This window comes from Sceloporus occidentalis, unplaced genomic scaffold (assembly GCF_023333645.1).
Source record: "Sceloporus occidentalis isolate IW3139 unplaced genomic scaffold, rSceOcc1.0.p SCAF_3, whole genome shotgun sequence".
In the NCBI taxonomy this organism is placed as follows: domain Eukaryota; kingdom Metazoa; phylum Chordata; class Lepidosauria; order Squamata; family Phrynosomatidae; genus Sceloporus; species Sceloporus occidentalis.
This window is the reverse complement of record NW_028316983.1, coordinates 48070546-48087424: the sequence shown is the minus strand read 5'-3', so window position 1 is coordinate 48087424 and position 16879 is coordinate 48070546. Positions and strand designations below refer to the sequence as shown.

At 41.1% G+C, this 16879-nt stretch overlaps 1 protein-coding gene across 4 annotated transcripts in view; it reads right to left on the bottom strand.

Annotated features, from left to right (window-relative positions):
- Positions 1-16879, bottom strand: part of LOC149315891 (AP-4 complex subunit beta-1-like) — a 30821-nt gene that overhangs the window by 7292 nt on the left and 6650 nt on the right. For 3 of the 4 annotated variants that reach the window (XM_089514375.1, XM_089514376.1, XM_089514377.1), the window contains 8 exons: positions 16615-16745; positions 15833-15980; positions 12152-12648; positions 9033-9116; positions 6825-6928; positions 5162-5369; positions 4541-4825; positions 3563-4308 (listed from right to left, as the gene is read on the bottom strand). In XM_089514375.1, the coding sequence (XP_089370501.1) occupies positions 3881-4308; positions 4541-4825; positions 5162-5369; positions 6825-6928; positions 9033-9116; positions 12152-12648; positions 15833-15980; positions 16615-16745 (1885 nt within the window). In that variant the 3' untranslated portion in view covers positions 3563-3880. Of the gene's footprint in view, positions 1-3562; positions 4309-4540; positions 4826-5161; positions 5370-6824; positions 6929-9032; positions 9117-12151; positions 12649-15832; positions 15981-16614; positions 16746-16879 lie in introns of those variants that run through there. The other variant, XR_016280407.1, reaches the window with a different exon arrangement.

The window sequence follows — 16879 nt, the reverse complement described above, 5'->3', positions numbered from 1 at the left end:
GTTAAGTCATTTCTTAACCAAAACATTATCTTGAGCCTGGACCATGAGAATTACAGAAAATGGCACAAAGATTGTCCTGGGTTACCTTAGGGAAGCACATTTTGTTACTGGTTCCTTCAAAAGGTATTATTTTGCCCTTTTGAAGTTACTTGCCTCCAACCTGGAATTTTTCCCATGTGGACTACAAAGCCTATGATAGGATTATTGCCTGGGAGCAGTGGGACTCCCATTATGTCTGGGAACCATCAAGTTGGACATCTTTCCAGTTCAGTTTTTCACTCATCTGCATCTCTCTGGAGTTTTTTTTTTTAACTCCCACAGGCACATACATTTCATTCACTCTTCAAATGCCTTGTTCATTAAAAGTTAATATAGAGTGATTTATTTCTGCTAGAAGTCACTGATCCATCACAAGTACAGCAACAAATAGATAGCTGCGAAGGTTAGTCAGAGCCAAAACAAACTGGCTTGAAAAGCCGGCTTCCCAGCTGCTTGGGGGCATGGCATTTAGATGCCAACACTGCCTGACCATATGTTTGTTATTGTATATTTGTGTTGAAAATGTTCAGATGTGGCAATGGTTGCTAAAGTTTAAAATTGGTTGCAGCTGAAGGCAAAAAGCCTAGGCTGCAGACAAAATGTCCAAGGACAAGGGAACAAGACAAAATGTAAACAAGATATGTTTTCTGTTTGTACTATGATTGGTTCCTATGTTGCATGGCAACTTGTGGGAAGGAGGCTGGACTAAGTTGATCACAGCGTGGGAATCTTGTACTTATGAGAACAAAGACTGTTCTAGTGAATTCTGGGAGAATGGACTCTGAAAGAGTAAGACGTGTTGTACAGTTTTGGCTATTAGCTTGTGTATATAGCAACAAAGACAATAAAAGCCCTCTTTAAAGAATGAACCTGATAGAGTTTGTTTCTTAGAGTGTTGAATTAAGCAGCTGTTTCACTAGGCATTGTTCCAGCAAGCTGAAAAGTCTGGTTGGAATTTGCTTTGATCCTGAGTTCCAGAGGAGCCTGCATCTACATCCAGTTGGCACCAGACCGGGACCACGGGCAAGAGACATCACCCAAAACATTTCAACAATGTAGGCCAGCTTTGTGGTGCTCCAGAGGTGCAGCATTCACACACTGCAAGAGTGCCACAAAGCCGCAGCAGTGCAGGAAAAACCAGCTTTTTTTTTGCTGGTTCAAAAAGGAGCGGCAATTTGCCACTTCATTTTGGGTCAATAAAAAGTTAGGTTGGGGTTGCAGCATGCGGTCAGAGGCAGCTCCAAGCAGACCCTTCTGGGCAGTCTGTTCCACCCCTAATACTTAAATGAAAAAATCAGTTCAAGAACAAGTTATTCAAAAATGTTACTTTTTGGATAACAACTCCTTAGGTCCCATCTGGCTACCACAACCAGCAGTCACACTAGCTAGGAGAGTTTGGGAGCTGCAGTAACTTTTCAAGGCTCTGGCTTTCAGCAAGGAATGACTTAGAATCATAGAGTTGGAAGAGATCACAAAGGCCATCCAGTCCAACCCTCTGCCATGTAAGAATGCACAATGAAAGCTCCCCTGAGAAATGACCATCCAGCCTCTTTTAAAAACCTCCAAAGAAGGAGACTCCACCACTTTCTGAGGAAGTGTGTTCCGCTGTCGAACAGTTCTTACTGTCAGGAGGTTCCTCCTAATGTTGAGATGGAATCTCTTCTTCTGTAGCTTGCATCCATTGTTCCAGGTCCTAGTCTCTGGAGCAGCAGAAAACAAGCTTGTTCCATCCTAAATATGACACCCCTTCAAATCTTTAAACAGGGTTTAAATATCACCTCTTAACCTTCTCTTCTTCAGGCTAAACATACCTAGCTCCCTAAACTGCTCCTCATAAGGCATAGTTTCCAAACGTTTCACCATTTTGGTTGCCCTCCTGGACATGCTCTAGCTAGTCAACATCCTTTTTGAACTGAAGTGGCAGTAGTGAAGAAGCTGCAGAGCAACAGCAAACACATCCTACTGGGTCTCCCTCTGAAGCCAGTTCCCTCTGTTGAGGTCAGGGAAGCCTGAGCTAAGGATGACCCTTAACCAGTGCTCTTGGGGTCCTCTGCCATAGCCACCACCAAGGAAGGGGGGAAAAGCAGGAGAGAGGAGAAGAAGGGCAGGCCAATAAATCTCTCAAACTGCTTTCGGAGAAAGGAAAAACCTTGCTGGCTCAAAGAGACGCATCCTGCTAGGAGCACAGGCAGAAACAAGACTGGGGCTCAGGGAGGCTAGCTCCCCCCTATATAGGGGCCGGTCTTTTGTTTAAACAAATAGGAGGAGCTAAACCCAGAATACAGGAGGTTAGGACCCTGTCTGCTGGGAAACTGGAGACAGTATTCCAAGTGAGGCCTGACCAAAGCAGAATACAGATGCACTATTGCTTCCCTTGATCTAGACACTATACAGTGTACCCTTGTTATCTGCTGGGGTTTGGTTCCAGGAACCCTTTTGAATAACAAAATCCATGTATGCACAAGTCCCATTAAATACAATGGCATAGCAAAATGGTGTCCCTTATATAAAATGGGATACTTGAAATTTATACTATTCTTGAATATTTTCAATCCGTGGATGCTGTACTTCTATTGATGCAGTCTAATCTCATTGGCATTTTTAGCTGCCGCATCACACTGTTGACTCATGCTGAACTTGTGGTCTACTAGGACTCCTAGATCCCTTTCGCATGTACTGCTGTCAAGCGAGGTGTCCATCCTAGAACTGTGCATTCTATTTTTTCTCCATGCTGAAATTCATTTTATTAGTTTTCGCCCAGCTTTCTAATCTATTAAGATCATTGTCCTAGCTACTCTTCCTAATTTGGTGTCATCTGTAAATCTGATAAGCATACTCTCTATTCCTTCATCCAAGTTACATGTTGAATAGCACTGGGCAGAACCCTGTGGCTTCCCATTCATCACTTCTCATCAGGATGAAGAGGAGCCATTGGTGAGCACCCTTTGGATTTGGCCAGTCAGCCAATTACAAATCAGTTGCATTGTCTAGCCCATATTTTACTAGTTTGTTCGCCAGAATATCATGAGGGAGCTTGTTGAAGTACAGAGCTCTGGCAAGAGTACTGTAATCTGCCTTTTGCCTACCACTCCACTGGCCAGTAAAGAAGAAAAAGGGATGGCAGAATATGAGCGACACACCCACTTTTTTGCCATGGCCTTTTCACCACTGCCAACTTGGACCTTTCAGTAGATTATGTGTGATGGAATGCATCCCTGAACAGATACAAAGTTGCTCTCCCTAAGGCAGCCTTTCTCAAATAGTGGGGCGGGACCCCCAGGGGTGGCGCGAGGCTCCGTAAAGGGGTGGCGCGAGGCTCTGTTATGCAGAGGTGTACTTATAACAATTTTATAGACAAATGATACTATTTACAGTCGCGCGGGGGGCGCGAAATGTTTTCTTCTTCCTGGGGGGGGCATGACAGAAAATAATTGAGAAGCACTGCCCTAAGGTATCAGCAGACTTCAGTTTTTGCTAAACCATGCACTTAATGATCCTTTTCAAGCACCCTAGTCCAGCCACATTTCAATCCCCACCAGTCAGGATTTTACCTCTTTCTCTCAAGTTATTTTGTATAGTGTTCCCAGGATCAGGACAAAAATATGACTACATCCACAGTTCATAATTACTTTTCCCTCATACATTCCATGCATCTTTCTAGGCTACACATTCTTCCCATTGGCTTCTCCCATTTTTATCACTCTTGGTCCAAGAGTTGTGCAAAGGCTTTACTGACATTTCATAAAAGCTGTACCTTAACTTGAAGAATGCAGTAAAGTAAATCATACAAAAAGAGGTTCTGGATCTTCCCATATATGACTAATACCAGAGGTATAAAAAATCATGTTGTCAGTCCTGCTACTGTCCCCAGCACAGTCTTCAAGATTGAGAGGAAGGCCTGCAGTGGTTCAGGCTTATTTTCACTCTGCTTCACCAACATTTGCATCTCTACTCCTCTGGGTTCAAGCAGCAATTCGGTCAGGAAAAGGCAGCCAGTGTTGTCCTGGGCCGCCAGGTAGGCCTTCCACAACTGGGAACCAGCCTTGCTCATTGCAATGGTCTGGATATGAACAACCTGCAAAGCAGCCTGTATATTGTCTGGCTGCACCATTTCTTGCCATGGAACAGATTGCTGGCAACCTACATCCAGATTTAGCCATGTCCTCTCAAATTGCTCAGCAGTCAGACACACACTGGGCATTAGAGTAAGGTCACTTGAATTGGTGTAATCAGAAGAAATCTGCTCCTTATTTTCTGTAATTGGGGGGTCTGCAAAAGAAGAAACAAAATAAGAACTGCAGCATGCCTGAAACAAACGACTAAGCTATAATATATATGAAACCCTGGAATGAACCCAGGAATGAACAAGAGTGAGATGAGCCTCTAGCTGAATTTAGATGCCTAAAGCACCATCTCTCATTGAAGGTGCTGGTTTTTAATTAAGGAAAAGTGAGCACAGAAAAGTGAGAGAAGATGCTGAGAAGTCAAAAGGATTTCCTACCTTTGCCCATTATGGCAGAGTCTTTGCAAGGGGAGTCAGCATGATGAAGATCTGTCACCCGGCTAGCTGTCATCTCTATCCATTGTTCTTTGCCGTATATGGGCACCAAAGTGTTGAAGTCAGAGGCCCATGCATTCACAGAGCTTTCAGCCTGCTCTTCCAAAAGCCGCAGAGAGTGATCGGATGTGGGGCTGTACAGAACCCTTTTTGTCTCCTCCATGCCAGTTTGCAAAAGACGATAGTAGAACAAAGCACGGTCCCGAACTGCCATATCTCTCTCCTCCTCTGGATGAAAAAAATAGTTTTGCTCACAACAAAGAGCACAGTATTCATTCAGTTCAAATCTTAGCCATTTTATGCTAAAGATCTGGGTATACTGGTGACACTATCATTTCCATTTTGGGGAAAGTTGACACCAGCAGCAGAAAGAAAGAAAATTTATAGTAAAAGTATTGAAGATATACAAGTTAGGCTTTGACATCTATGGATTTTTAAACCTGGAGAAATTCTGTTGTACAATTCTCAGTATACTGTATTTATTAAATCCAACCCCCTAACAGAAGAAATATCATCATCGCCTATTTTATAATGCAGAAGACATCTTAGAAGGAGCATCCTTACCTATGCAGTAATGGAGTAATCGTCCCAACATATCCTGACACTCAGCTGGACGTGTTATGAAGAGTCGTACTAAAGCTGTTACCAATTCCAGTTTTACAACTGAGAATGTCTCTGATTTTACATTGTCTACAAAATCTTCCAAGATGTAGGGGGCACTGGGAACCTTATCCCCATGCACACCAAGAAGCCAGATTAATGCTTGCTTGCCCTGAAAAATTAAACCACAATAACCCATGCTTTGTAGAATTACTGAGACAAAGTTCATACAACCAAACTGACAAGTTGAGGAAGTCAGTTGGATTACCACTGCATCGATTTTAAGTTTATCTAATACTAGATAGAGACAGTGTGGTGCACTAGTTTGTGTGTTGGACTAGGACTCTAGGATAGCAGGACTCATAAAAACTCGGTAATAGATATTCACTGGGTTATCTTGGGCAAGTCACATTTTTTCAGCCCCAGAGGAAGACAATGGCAAATCCACTCTGAAAAAAGGTTAAAAAAAAAAAAACCACCCACAAAAAAAACCACCCACAACCCATGTTAGGTTCACCTTAGGGTCTCCCTAAGATTGAAACAACGTGAAGGCATGCAACAATAGTCATATTTATTTCTAGATTAGTAGGATGAACCACCAACAACAAAGCTGAAACACTTCTTTAGCAGGCAAATATCTTCTTATTTGCACAGGTTTTTGGCAAATGACTGGCTATTGAGGAAAGGACTTTTAATGGACATATATGTGTATGCACTGTGCTCTGTCTTTTCCTATGATGTAGTTTTAAATACAATAGGCCCTCCACATTTGCTGGGATTAGGGGTACAGGATCCCAGTAAAAGGTGAAAAACCTCAAATAAAAAGCCACTTTTTTAACCTGAGAGAACATTTTTCTAGGAATCTCTAGGTCTTCCAGTGCATCTTTATGGTCAACATCTACTGGAAGCTGACCATATAATTGCACTGGAGAACCTACAGTGTTTTCTCTAGGAATTTCTAGGACATATATTGTGACTTTATGGTCAACTTCCAGCAGAACCACGCTAGAAGACCAGGAGGTTCCTAGAGAAAACATAATACTCAAATCCATGAATAATCAAATCAACAAAATTCAAAGCTACAACTGTGGAGGAATGACTATAGTTTCAAATGGTTTTAAATCCAATGGCTTTTCTAACAGGATAATTGGTTTAATTGTGTTTTTAAAGAATGGACTAGAAATTAGGCTCAGGAGTGCAGGACCCCAAGGGGTGATGACCTATGAAGTCCTATACCACTTAGGTCCAGACTATCTGAAGAACCGTATCTCCCTATGTGAACCTTTCAGAGACCTAAGATCTTCAGGGCAGGTCCTTCTCTCTGTCCCACATCCATTTTCAGTGTTAACCCATGTAAACTTAATGTAAAGGAAGATTGTACAGTTTTTTCCTGATCAGTCTCTGATAAAACTCTAAGAGAAAAAATAGAATACCAACATAGAATCACAAGTTACACTTATAAATTATACCACTATTAGATGATGGATTTTTGATAGGAAAATCTAAGGGCTTCATTTAGAACTCTGTATCAAGGTTGTATTTCTCAACATCCTTTCTGGTGCAAGAGATTAATATGGCCTCAACTTAGCAATTTCCCTGCCACATGTAAAAAACAATTTCTGTTTACCTCACTGTCCTGGATTGACTCTTCACAGCCAGACAAAACCTGAGATACACTCTCTGTACACTGTGGACACAACCACACCAGGTCACGGAACACCTGCACCACAGCTGCAATGGAAAAGGGGGGCAGGGAACAGTATGTCTGTTTCATTTTAACAAGAAACTGTGACAATAACATTTCAGCAGAACAGACAACAGTAAAATCCAGGGTAAAAAAGTTAGCAAAATTAAATATACTAAAAACTGGCTCAATAAAATAATTTAGTTGCATGTTTCTAAGGAGGAGGGACCCATCGGCCCTCCTAGAGGAAACAGAGATTCAACTGGAGTGCTGTCATTGCCTTGTCGTCTACCTCTACCATTTGCATCTCCCTTGGCCCCCAAAATGTAAAGCATGGGCCTATGACAGCGACCTCAGGAAGTGGAAGTATTTCAAATAACTGTGTCCTAATTAATCTAGGGGTTTGTTAGGTAAGAACTAGCACTTTGATTGAAGCATGGAAAGTAATCAGTAGGAAATGCAATTTAAATAATAGCGGAGCAAGATGGTCAAAAGATTGGACAACAGAAATTATTCTGGTTCAGAAATTATTCTACACTACAAATCCATTGCAAGGACAGCCTCAAGTATATTATAAGAATCTAATCTGGATCTGATAATGTCTATATAGCAGCTCTCGCATTTGCTTTCTCCTGAAAGGAACACAGTGTACCAGCTGAAACCAGACAAAAGCACTCCTAGCCACATTAACCACCAGGTCCTGAGGCCAGAACCCCACCTAGGCTGTAAGCTTCGAAGGGGACACTGCCCTCCTTAAAAAACATTATACAGTCCGTCCTTGCCTTACGTGGGGGATCCGTTCTGGATCCCGCCGTGTAAGGCGAATTCCGCCTATGCTTGAGCCCCATTGGAAACAATGGGGCTCGTGCGTGGCGGCGTGGCGGCTCGGGAGCACGCAGGGCGCAAGCGCCCATTTAATTGAATGGGACGCGCCGCCCCTTCTGTCCCGCGGCTTGAGTGCGTATGCTCAAGGCCGCGTATGGCGCGCCCGCGTATGGCACGGGCACACTGTACAGTGCACCTGCATTATATGTAGGTGCATTTTATGCTGGAAGCCGTGCCGGAAGGAAGGGAGGCACGCGCTGGAAAAAAACAATGGCGCACGCTTCTGTGCCATGAGCCTCGTGCGCCGCCATGGACACAAGCCCCATTCATTTGAATGGGGCTTGAGCATCCGCGTTTTTTCCCTTACGTGGGGGGGGGGGGTTCGGAATGGATCTCCCACATAAGGGAAGGAAGAACTGTACACCCAAACCTGGACCAGCATTTCTATTGATTAGCTGGAATGATTTCTTGTTCACATTAAGTGACAGCTTTTTAGCTCACATCCAATCCATTATTTTGCTCAGACAGCGGTTTGGGATTTCCTTTGAATTCTCAGAAAATAAATAAATAAGTTCACTTTATTTATTTATTTATTTATTTTATTCAAGGCATTTGTCACTCTCAACCCACCAGGGACCACAAGGCAATGCACAATTGATAAAAACATTTGTAAAACATTAACTATTTTTTTAAAAAAGTTCTATAACTTAGTGGTTTGTTATCTTTGTAGCAAACAAAAAACCTCTATCTTAGAAAATAATTTAAGATCTGAGAGATTTCACAGAAGAAAATTAGGTGTTAGAAAGATAAATACTTTATCCATGGCATTTGGAATACCTGCTTCAAGCATGCAAATGTATGCTTGAAGCAGTGCCAATACACCAAAAACTGCTTCACAGTGTGTAAGTAGCAATAGCAATTTCATTTCTATAATGCTTATCAGTGAACTAACATTCCCTAAACAGTTTACAATGTGTAAACCAATTGCCTCCAACAAGCTGGGTACTCATTTTAGTGACCTTGGAAGGATGCCAGGTTGAGTCAATCCTGAGCCCCTGGCTGGGATTGAACTCACAACCTTGTGGTTTGTGAGTGAGTGGCTTCAGTGCAGGTATTTAACCATTGTGTATGCCAATGTGGTTTAAAATCTAATTGATCTGATCTCTGAAATTTGAAGAAATTACAACAGAATGATCCTATAAGAGAGAAACACAAGAAATTATACAATGGCAGAACAAACAACAGCACTGGCAAAATTGTATTTCATAAATCATGAAACAGTAAGGCATAAGCCAAAATTCAATTAGAAAGACTGTTAATAGTTACCCGAGGTTATATGCTCCTGTTTCAACTCAAGAAGTTCTGTTAGGATTCTTACACATTGCTCTGTATATGTTCTTGCTATGTTTCCTGCAAATATCACAATATAAAAACTTTAATAAAAAGAAAATACATATTTTAAGATGTATTCCTTTTAGTACTATCATCACTTATTGGAGTGGAGATGAATAATGAAGAGAGAACTTCTTTCCTCAATAAACTGCCCATGGGCTTGAGGAAATGAAAATAAAAATGAAAATGGCAGCACTCAACTAGGACAAGTAGTGTCCTTTGAATGCTGCTATGCTCAACCGGGATAGTAGACATGTAGGATGGACAGCCTGAAGTGATGCCACTATTATTCCTGTCACTTGTACTGACTAGTACTGATCAGAAGCTGAACTCTGTGTGCATTAGATATACAATATGAACATAATACTCCAGAGGACAGGATCAAAATTCAAAATGACTTGAATACACTTGAAAGCTGGGCCAAAGCTAACAAAATGAAATTCAACACAGAGAAATGTAAGGTACTGCACTTAGGGCAGAAAAATTAAATGCACAGATATAGGATGGGGGACACCTGGCTGAATGAAACTACGTGTGAAAGGGATCTTGGAGTCCAAGTTGACCACAAGTTGAATATGAGTCAACAATGTGATGCGGCAGCTAAAAAGGCCAATGCAATTTTAGGCTGCATCAATAAAAGTATAGTGTCTAGATCAAGAGAAGTAATAGTGCCACTGTATTCTGCTCTGATCACGCCCACCTGGAATACTGTGTCCAGTTCTGGGCACCACAATTCAAAAAGGACATTGAGAAACTGGAGCGTGTCCAAAGGAGGGCGACTAAAATGGTGAAGGGTCTGGAAACCATGTCCTATGAGGAACGACTTAGGAAGCTGGGGATGTTTAGCCTGGAGAAAAGAAGATTAAGAGGTGATATGATAGCCCTGTTTCAATATTTGAAGGGGTGTTACATCGAGGAGGGAACAAGCTTGTTTTCTGCTGCTCCAGAGAACAGGACCAGGCACAATAGATCCAAGCTGCAGGAAAAGAGATTCCACCTCAAAATTAGGAAGAACTTCCTGACAGTAAGGGCTGTTCGACAGTGGAACACACTCCCTCAGAGTGTAGTGGAGTCTCCTTCTTTGGAAGTCTTTAAGCAGAGGCTGGATGGCCATCTGTTGGGGATGCTTTGATATGGATTTCCTGCATGGCAGGGGGTTGGACTGGATGGCCCTTGTGGTCTCTTCCAACTTTATGATTCTATGATATCCGATTCTTCCCAAAAGTTTTGTCCAGCTGTTTTGTAGCACTAGATGGAATAATGACAACCTTTATCAAAGACAAAATTGCCAAATTGAAAAATACTTTTTTTGCTAAGGTGATTTTGAAAGACTCGCATGTATTCAAGCCCCATAGGTTTGAATAGGGTGCGCCCCCATGAGCATGTGAGGGGCGCACGCCACAGGGGTGTGCCCCATTAGCATTAATGGAGGTCTCCCATCAGTGTGTAAGCAAGAACGCAGATCTCAAGTCTGCGAGAAAGGAAGGGTGACTGTACTATAAACATAATGTTTAGGAGTCAAAGATATAGCTATGTTACTCTGTAGAATCAGTATATAAAGAGATTTTGTAGCACCTTTGAATAACTGAAAGAAAGTAATTGGCAGCATGATCACATTACGAAAGCACATGCTGCCAACTTCTTTCAGTTAGTCTCAAAGGTGCTACAAGATCTCTCTACATAATGTTTAGGATGCTCTATGTAGGTACCTACAGAACAAAATAGGAGACATATACGGTATATACTTGTCTGTAAGTCAAAAAATTTAAGTCCAAAAATGGGCTCCAAAATCCTGGGTCAACTTATACATTGATCAATCATAGAATCATAGAATCATAGAGTTGGAAGAGACCACTAGGGCCATCCAGTCCAACCCCCTGCCATGCAGGAAATCCAATTCAAAGCATCCCTGACAGATGGCCATCCAGCCTCTGTTTAAAGACCTCCAATATGGTAATTCAAGCAAAATAGGAGCGAGAGAGGACTTTTGCAAGCCATGTGCCTTGGAAAAATTGAAAGGGCGGGGGAGGAGAGAAGTGGTGCTTTGTTTTCCCCTTTAGATTCTTTGTTATATGCCCCTAGATTTGACCCTCAATTTATCCATGGTCATATCAAAATCCAAGATTTTGGCCCCCAAACCTGCCCTTGACTTATACATGAGGTCGACTTATACACAAGTATATCCTTATGACATTTAGCATTGCTTTAACATACTAACAGTTCATATTGAGCAATCAACAATTAACTATCTAACTAACTACCTCAAAAGGAAGGGAATAGTATTTTCTATAATCCAAGCAATGATAATGCCAGTTGATTGTAAGAAGAAAAGTACAAGAAAAGCACAACTCCAGTGCACTATATATTTTAAAAGTAGAAGTTAATACTACTAATTTGAATTATAACCAAGAATTTAAAAAAGTAATACTTCTGTTACAGGCATCAGAAATTCAAACATCAGTCATTACTGTTGTTTGCCTTCAGCTCATTTCTGATTCATGGCAACCAAAAGGTAAATGTATCACAGATTTTTCTTGGGAAGATTTGTGCAAAGAAGGTTTGCCTTTGCCTTTTTCTGAGGCTAGGAGAGTGTGACTTGCCCAAGGCCACTCAGTGGGCTTTTATAGCCAAGTGAGGATTCCAACCCTGGTCTCCAAAGTCCTAGCCCAACACTCAAACTACTAACCACACTCATCAGTCATTAATGATGTATTAACGTTGGGCCAAATTTCAACCAGATAGGTCTTGAAAGAGCAACCTGGAATACACTTAGTTCTGGGTAAATACAACAACTTAGAAACTATTGAGAACCCACATATTATCAGAAAAAAGTAAGAAGGCAGAATTCGAGTCCACCCACTTCAAATCATTATTCAAACTTTAGATCGTTTGTTTTTATGGTACAACATGATCAAAATTGTAAAGCACAATCTCAGCCATGGACAAAGTTATACTTACAATATTATGAGGGTCTTGCTCTTCTTTTCAGTCCCTGAGAAATTAGCAGATAGAGAACTATATTCATTAAAATACAAGCCTGCTAACTCCCTTACCTATGGCAAAGATTGCTCCTTGTGCAAGCTCTGCTGAGATGTCAGTACAGTAGTCTCTCAGTTCCTCCAGTACCTGCTGTACGTTCTCATCATTTACCAGTTTGCACAGCACCTCCATTTTCTGGCACTTGATGTAATATGGTTCTGAGTAAGAGCAGAAGAACTTCTTGTAATGGCTGCTGAAGTGGCCAGGAAGGCTGTCTAAGATCTGGCGTACATGACACAATGCAGTAAAACAGAGTTCTCTACTTTCAGAGGTACATGCAGCCAAGAGTGGGCCCTTCACTCTCACAAGAACATCTGTCTGCACATGTGGAAAGTCTCTAGCCAGCACAAGGAAGAGTTTAGTTGCAGCCATTACCACACTGGAGCTGCTACTCTTGAGATAGTTGTCTAGTAAATTAAGGATGTCAAAGAGTTCTTCCTCACAGCGGGGTTTGTAGCGCAGCAGAAAAGTCAACACCTCACTCTGTCCCCATTGGTCTAGATCAGGCAGTCTGTCAAGACAGAAAAAGCAAAATGAATGTAGTGGCTATGGAAAGGCCTGTTTTCAAGGTCCTAATTTAGCTCTTCCAATCTGGATTGCTATTGTTTCAGATTCTCAAAGTCATTAGGCCTAAAAGTAAAAGTGTGTGTACATGCTTGTCAGAGACATAGCTCAAAGATCATAAGCTTAGTCAGCTAAAATCTGGAACCTTAGTACATGTACCTGATGGTTATCTGGCTTTGAAACTATATCTATTACTGGTAATTTAAATTAATTTAAGTGGGTCCATGTATCAGAAGCCAGCAGTATCATTTTCAGTCTTCCTTAACACTAGCGGCAATTTCCTAACCACCAAGTAGCCCTATCATTAAAAGAGCAGAAAATAGACCTGGCTGGCTGTAGCAATAGTGGAGTGGTTTTGGTGTGAGAACAGGCTAGATCTGATGGCTAAAGCAATGAGGGCAGCTGGTGTTTATGTAGGTTACAGGTGGCTAACCCTTTAAACATCTCAGGGGATAAAGTTTCACACCTGTCAGACCCTCTGTCCTGCTCCCAAGACTAACCATCCACTGTCTTGTGAATTCGGGTTGTCCTCATATCCCTGTGCAAGTGTGTTACAGGCTAGACTGGAGTGAGTGAAGTTGCTCAGATTTCACCCTGAAGGGAATATGGATTGCTCTCAGGGGAACCATGGTGACAGGTGTACCCAGGGATTACCACCAGCCATAGCTTTATTCACATGGGACAGGCACCCAGCAGCATAACATTTCTTGCAGGCTTTAACATATCAAACCAAGACCATCAAGCTAAATTGCTTCCATCAGAGAAATAATTGATTTCATCAGAGAAGGTGATACAATTCATTCCCCAGTAGGCCCTCATACACCAAGAAGGCTAGAAAAACTTCAATAGGTTATCAGGCAACATGGAAATCTGAAAGGAGAAAGCAAGACATTATTATTGCACCAGTGGATGCCCATTAGTGCAACAATATAATCTGGCCCAGTGAGTTGTGTATTAATTACTCATGGGAACAACACTGTGCCTTTCAGGCTACAAATGTATAATGTACTTACCTCAGTGGAGCTTACGTATCACATACAATAACACTATAAGAACAGGCAAGAATCCTGGATGGGACTGAGTAATTTTGAGTAGACTTTATGTTACATTTTACATTTATAGCTTGCCCTTTCCCATAGCTATAGACCAAAATTCCATATCTAAAAGATATGCATAAATATAGAACAGAAATGAAATCATTTACTAAAATTTAATTTATTACGACACCATGAAATTTCATTAAGGCACCCAAATCTGGGCTTTGATTGATGTCTTCAAAAGAAAGTATCTAAAATGAAACTGCTGAAGTGATAAATGTACATTGTTGGAGGAAACTTATCCATTCTCTTTCCCCTCATTATATAGAGGTTTCCTATTTAGGTCCCTCTAACTGTCTCTATCTCAAGAGTCTAAACTGTTAATCTTACAGATGGTACTGTATGTGTTTCTATCCTGGCTGCTAGTCTTATATCTTTCTCTCAGTCTTCCTGCGCTTGCGCTCTCGCGCTCTCTCTCTCTCTCTCTCTCTATATATATATATATATATATATAATTAGATTTCTGTACATGGAGCTACCTTTGTACCAAGTTTGGAAGCTCCAACTTATTCAGAATGCTGCAGCCAGACTGATCACCAAGACACCGAGATCAGAGCACATTACACCGGTGCTGAAATCTCTGTATCGGCTGCCGATTAGCTTCTGGGCGCAATATAAAGTGCCGGTTATTACCTATAAAGCCCTAAATGGCCTGGGTCCGAGTTACTTAAGGGAACGCCTCTCCCTACATAATCCGCCCTGCACTCTCAGAACATCTGGCACAAAAATATTAGAACACCCCAAAACGAGGTTGAAAACTACCTCTTGTAAAACGTTTTCTGCGATGGCCCCTAGATTTTGGAACAACTTACCGGAAGAGATTCGTCTTATACCTTCTTTGGAAGCCTTCAAGAGGGCATTGAAGACGGATCTCTTCCGGCGGGTCTATCCAACGGATCTCCTTTAATCTGATTTTGAATATCTGAATATGATGACTCAATTCTTACGACTGTGAGCAATACTGTAACAACTCTTCCCTTTTTATTTCTGATTGAAGTATTTTGTATTGTCTATGTATTTTATTATGTTTTTATTGCTGTAATCCTGCTTCGACCCGAAGGGAGAAGCGGGAGATATAAATAAAAATTTGTTGTTGTTATTATTATTATTATTATTATATTTAGTTAGATTAGGTTTTAGTTTAGCTATGTATATATTTAGTAAAGCCATTATTGTCTGCTTTTAAACCACAAACTACATGTTCATTGTTTCTTTGAGTTAGTCTTTATTTTTAGGAAAACATATTAAAATATAATTTCATCTACATTTCTGCTGTACTGCTAGTGAAAGCTAGACTCTGACAGGTTTGACTTTCATACTTGCTTATTTTTGTTTCCCTTTAAAAGGGTTAACACCCGGGAAACTCAAATTGCACCACACTGCACCCAATGTTTGTATGAGATTAAATGAGAATACTGGGAGATAACAGTGTATTAATGGACTTCACTCCAAACTTCTGGTACTTACAGAGACTTAAAAGATCTTGGGGGAAGGGGGCAGTGAAACTGGCTTTAATAAAGCAAGCAAGTAAGTGATCATGCTTATCCTCACGGATATTCTCTGGAGGAAAAAACAGAATTACATGGTTATATTACCTGCACTGCACAATCAGTGCCAACGCTCACAGTAAGCTTGACTAAAAATGAGTGCTTAAAGAACAGCTGATCTTTAGTAGGCTGAATGTTCAGTTGACATTAAAACCAGACTAGAAATCAAGTATATTGAACATGGGCACTGGAATCTGAAGTCAATTTTCTGCTTTATTAAAAAGATTTATATAGTAGCTTTCCAACAAAACAGTGACAGATGATGCCTACATCAAAGAAAAAGCAGACATTAAAGCCACCACAAGCTACTGCAACTGTGCAGACCCACTGAATAGTTTTACCAAAAAAAAAAAAAAAAAAAGTTTAAAAAAACATGTAAAAAAGATTTTGGACAGTATAGTACCATATCAATAACATGAAGAGATAATTTGCTGAGAATCTAGTTTCTACAAATTAAACATGGCAGGATGATACCTCTAGAATATACCTGTTAAGAAGATGGTGTGCAATTGGCTTGTTGATGACAACTCCCCCTTCGTGTGCCAAAATCTCCTCAAGTGCTCGCAGACAATTCACTACCACAATAGGATCCTGGTCACGAAGCATACTATACAGTTCATTCACTAGTGCACCATCTGTGAAAATGATGGAATTCAGGGAAGATCCAAAATGCAACTAATAAATATCTGGCTAGGTGTGTTACTTCTCCAGGTAGTGATGCGCTTTACGCATAAACAACTACCACCAAAAGAATTCAGGCCTTCCAATAATGCAACAGCTTTCTGAGAAGGACTGTTGCCAAATGACTGCATAAAGGGACCAGGAGAAAGGACAATTTCACATAATAAAGCAAATCTTCTGTGAAGATGACCTCCAGTCTTAACTGGTTTCAGAGGAAAGGTTGTTAAGTGAAACTGTGCTAGGGCCCGAACTTTCAGGCCAAAATAAAGCTGCTTTGGGTCAGTTTGGAGGTATGCTATTTAAATGCTGCATGCCTCCTAAGAGGCCAGAAGTCACACCAAAGCCACGCTCTAGTCCTAAGGACTGGAGCACAGCTTTGGCACAGCTTCTGGCCTCTTAAGATGTGTGTGTCATTTAAACAGTATACCTCCAAAGTGACCTGAAGCAGTTTTATTTTGGCTTGTCTGTTCAGGCCCCTAAATACTCATTCCCTGATTCCTGCCGTGCAGCATCAAAATGAATTGAGCTCAGTTTATTCTAACATTGGTAGGCACTGAACATACTGAGGAAAGAAACAGGCATATTTACCCACTTCACAGTCTCCTTGAAGTTTCTGCATCTTTGCACATCCAAGAACAGATACTCTCCTTACATAGGAGGCTTTGTCTCGTAGACCATTCAGAATTGGCTGTTGGATATATTCTTGTATGCCAGGCATCCTGAAAACATTGGAAGTTTGTCACACTCAAAAGTTTAAACCCCCTTAACATCTTCCAGAGCATACTATTACCACTTCTTTAATATACTTAAGACATTTAAGCCTTCCATTCTGTGCACACATCCCTTTAAATTA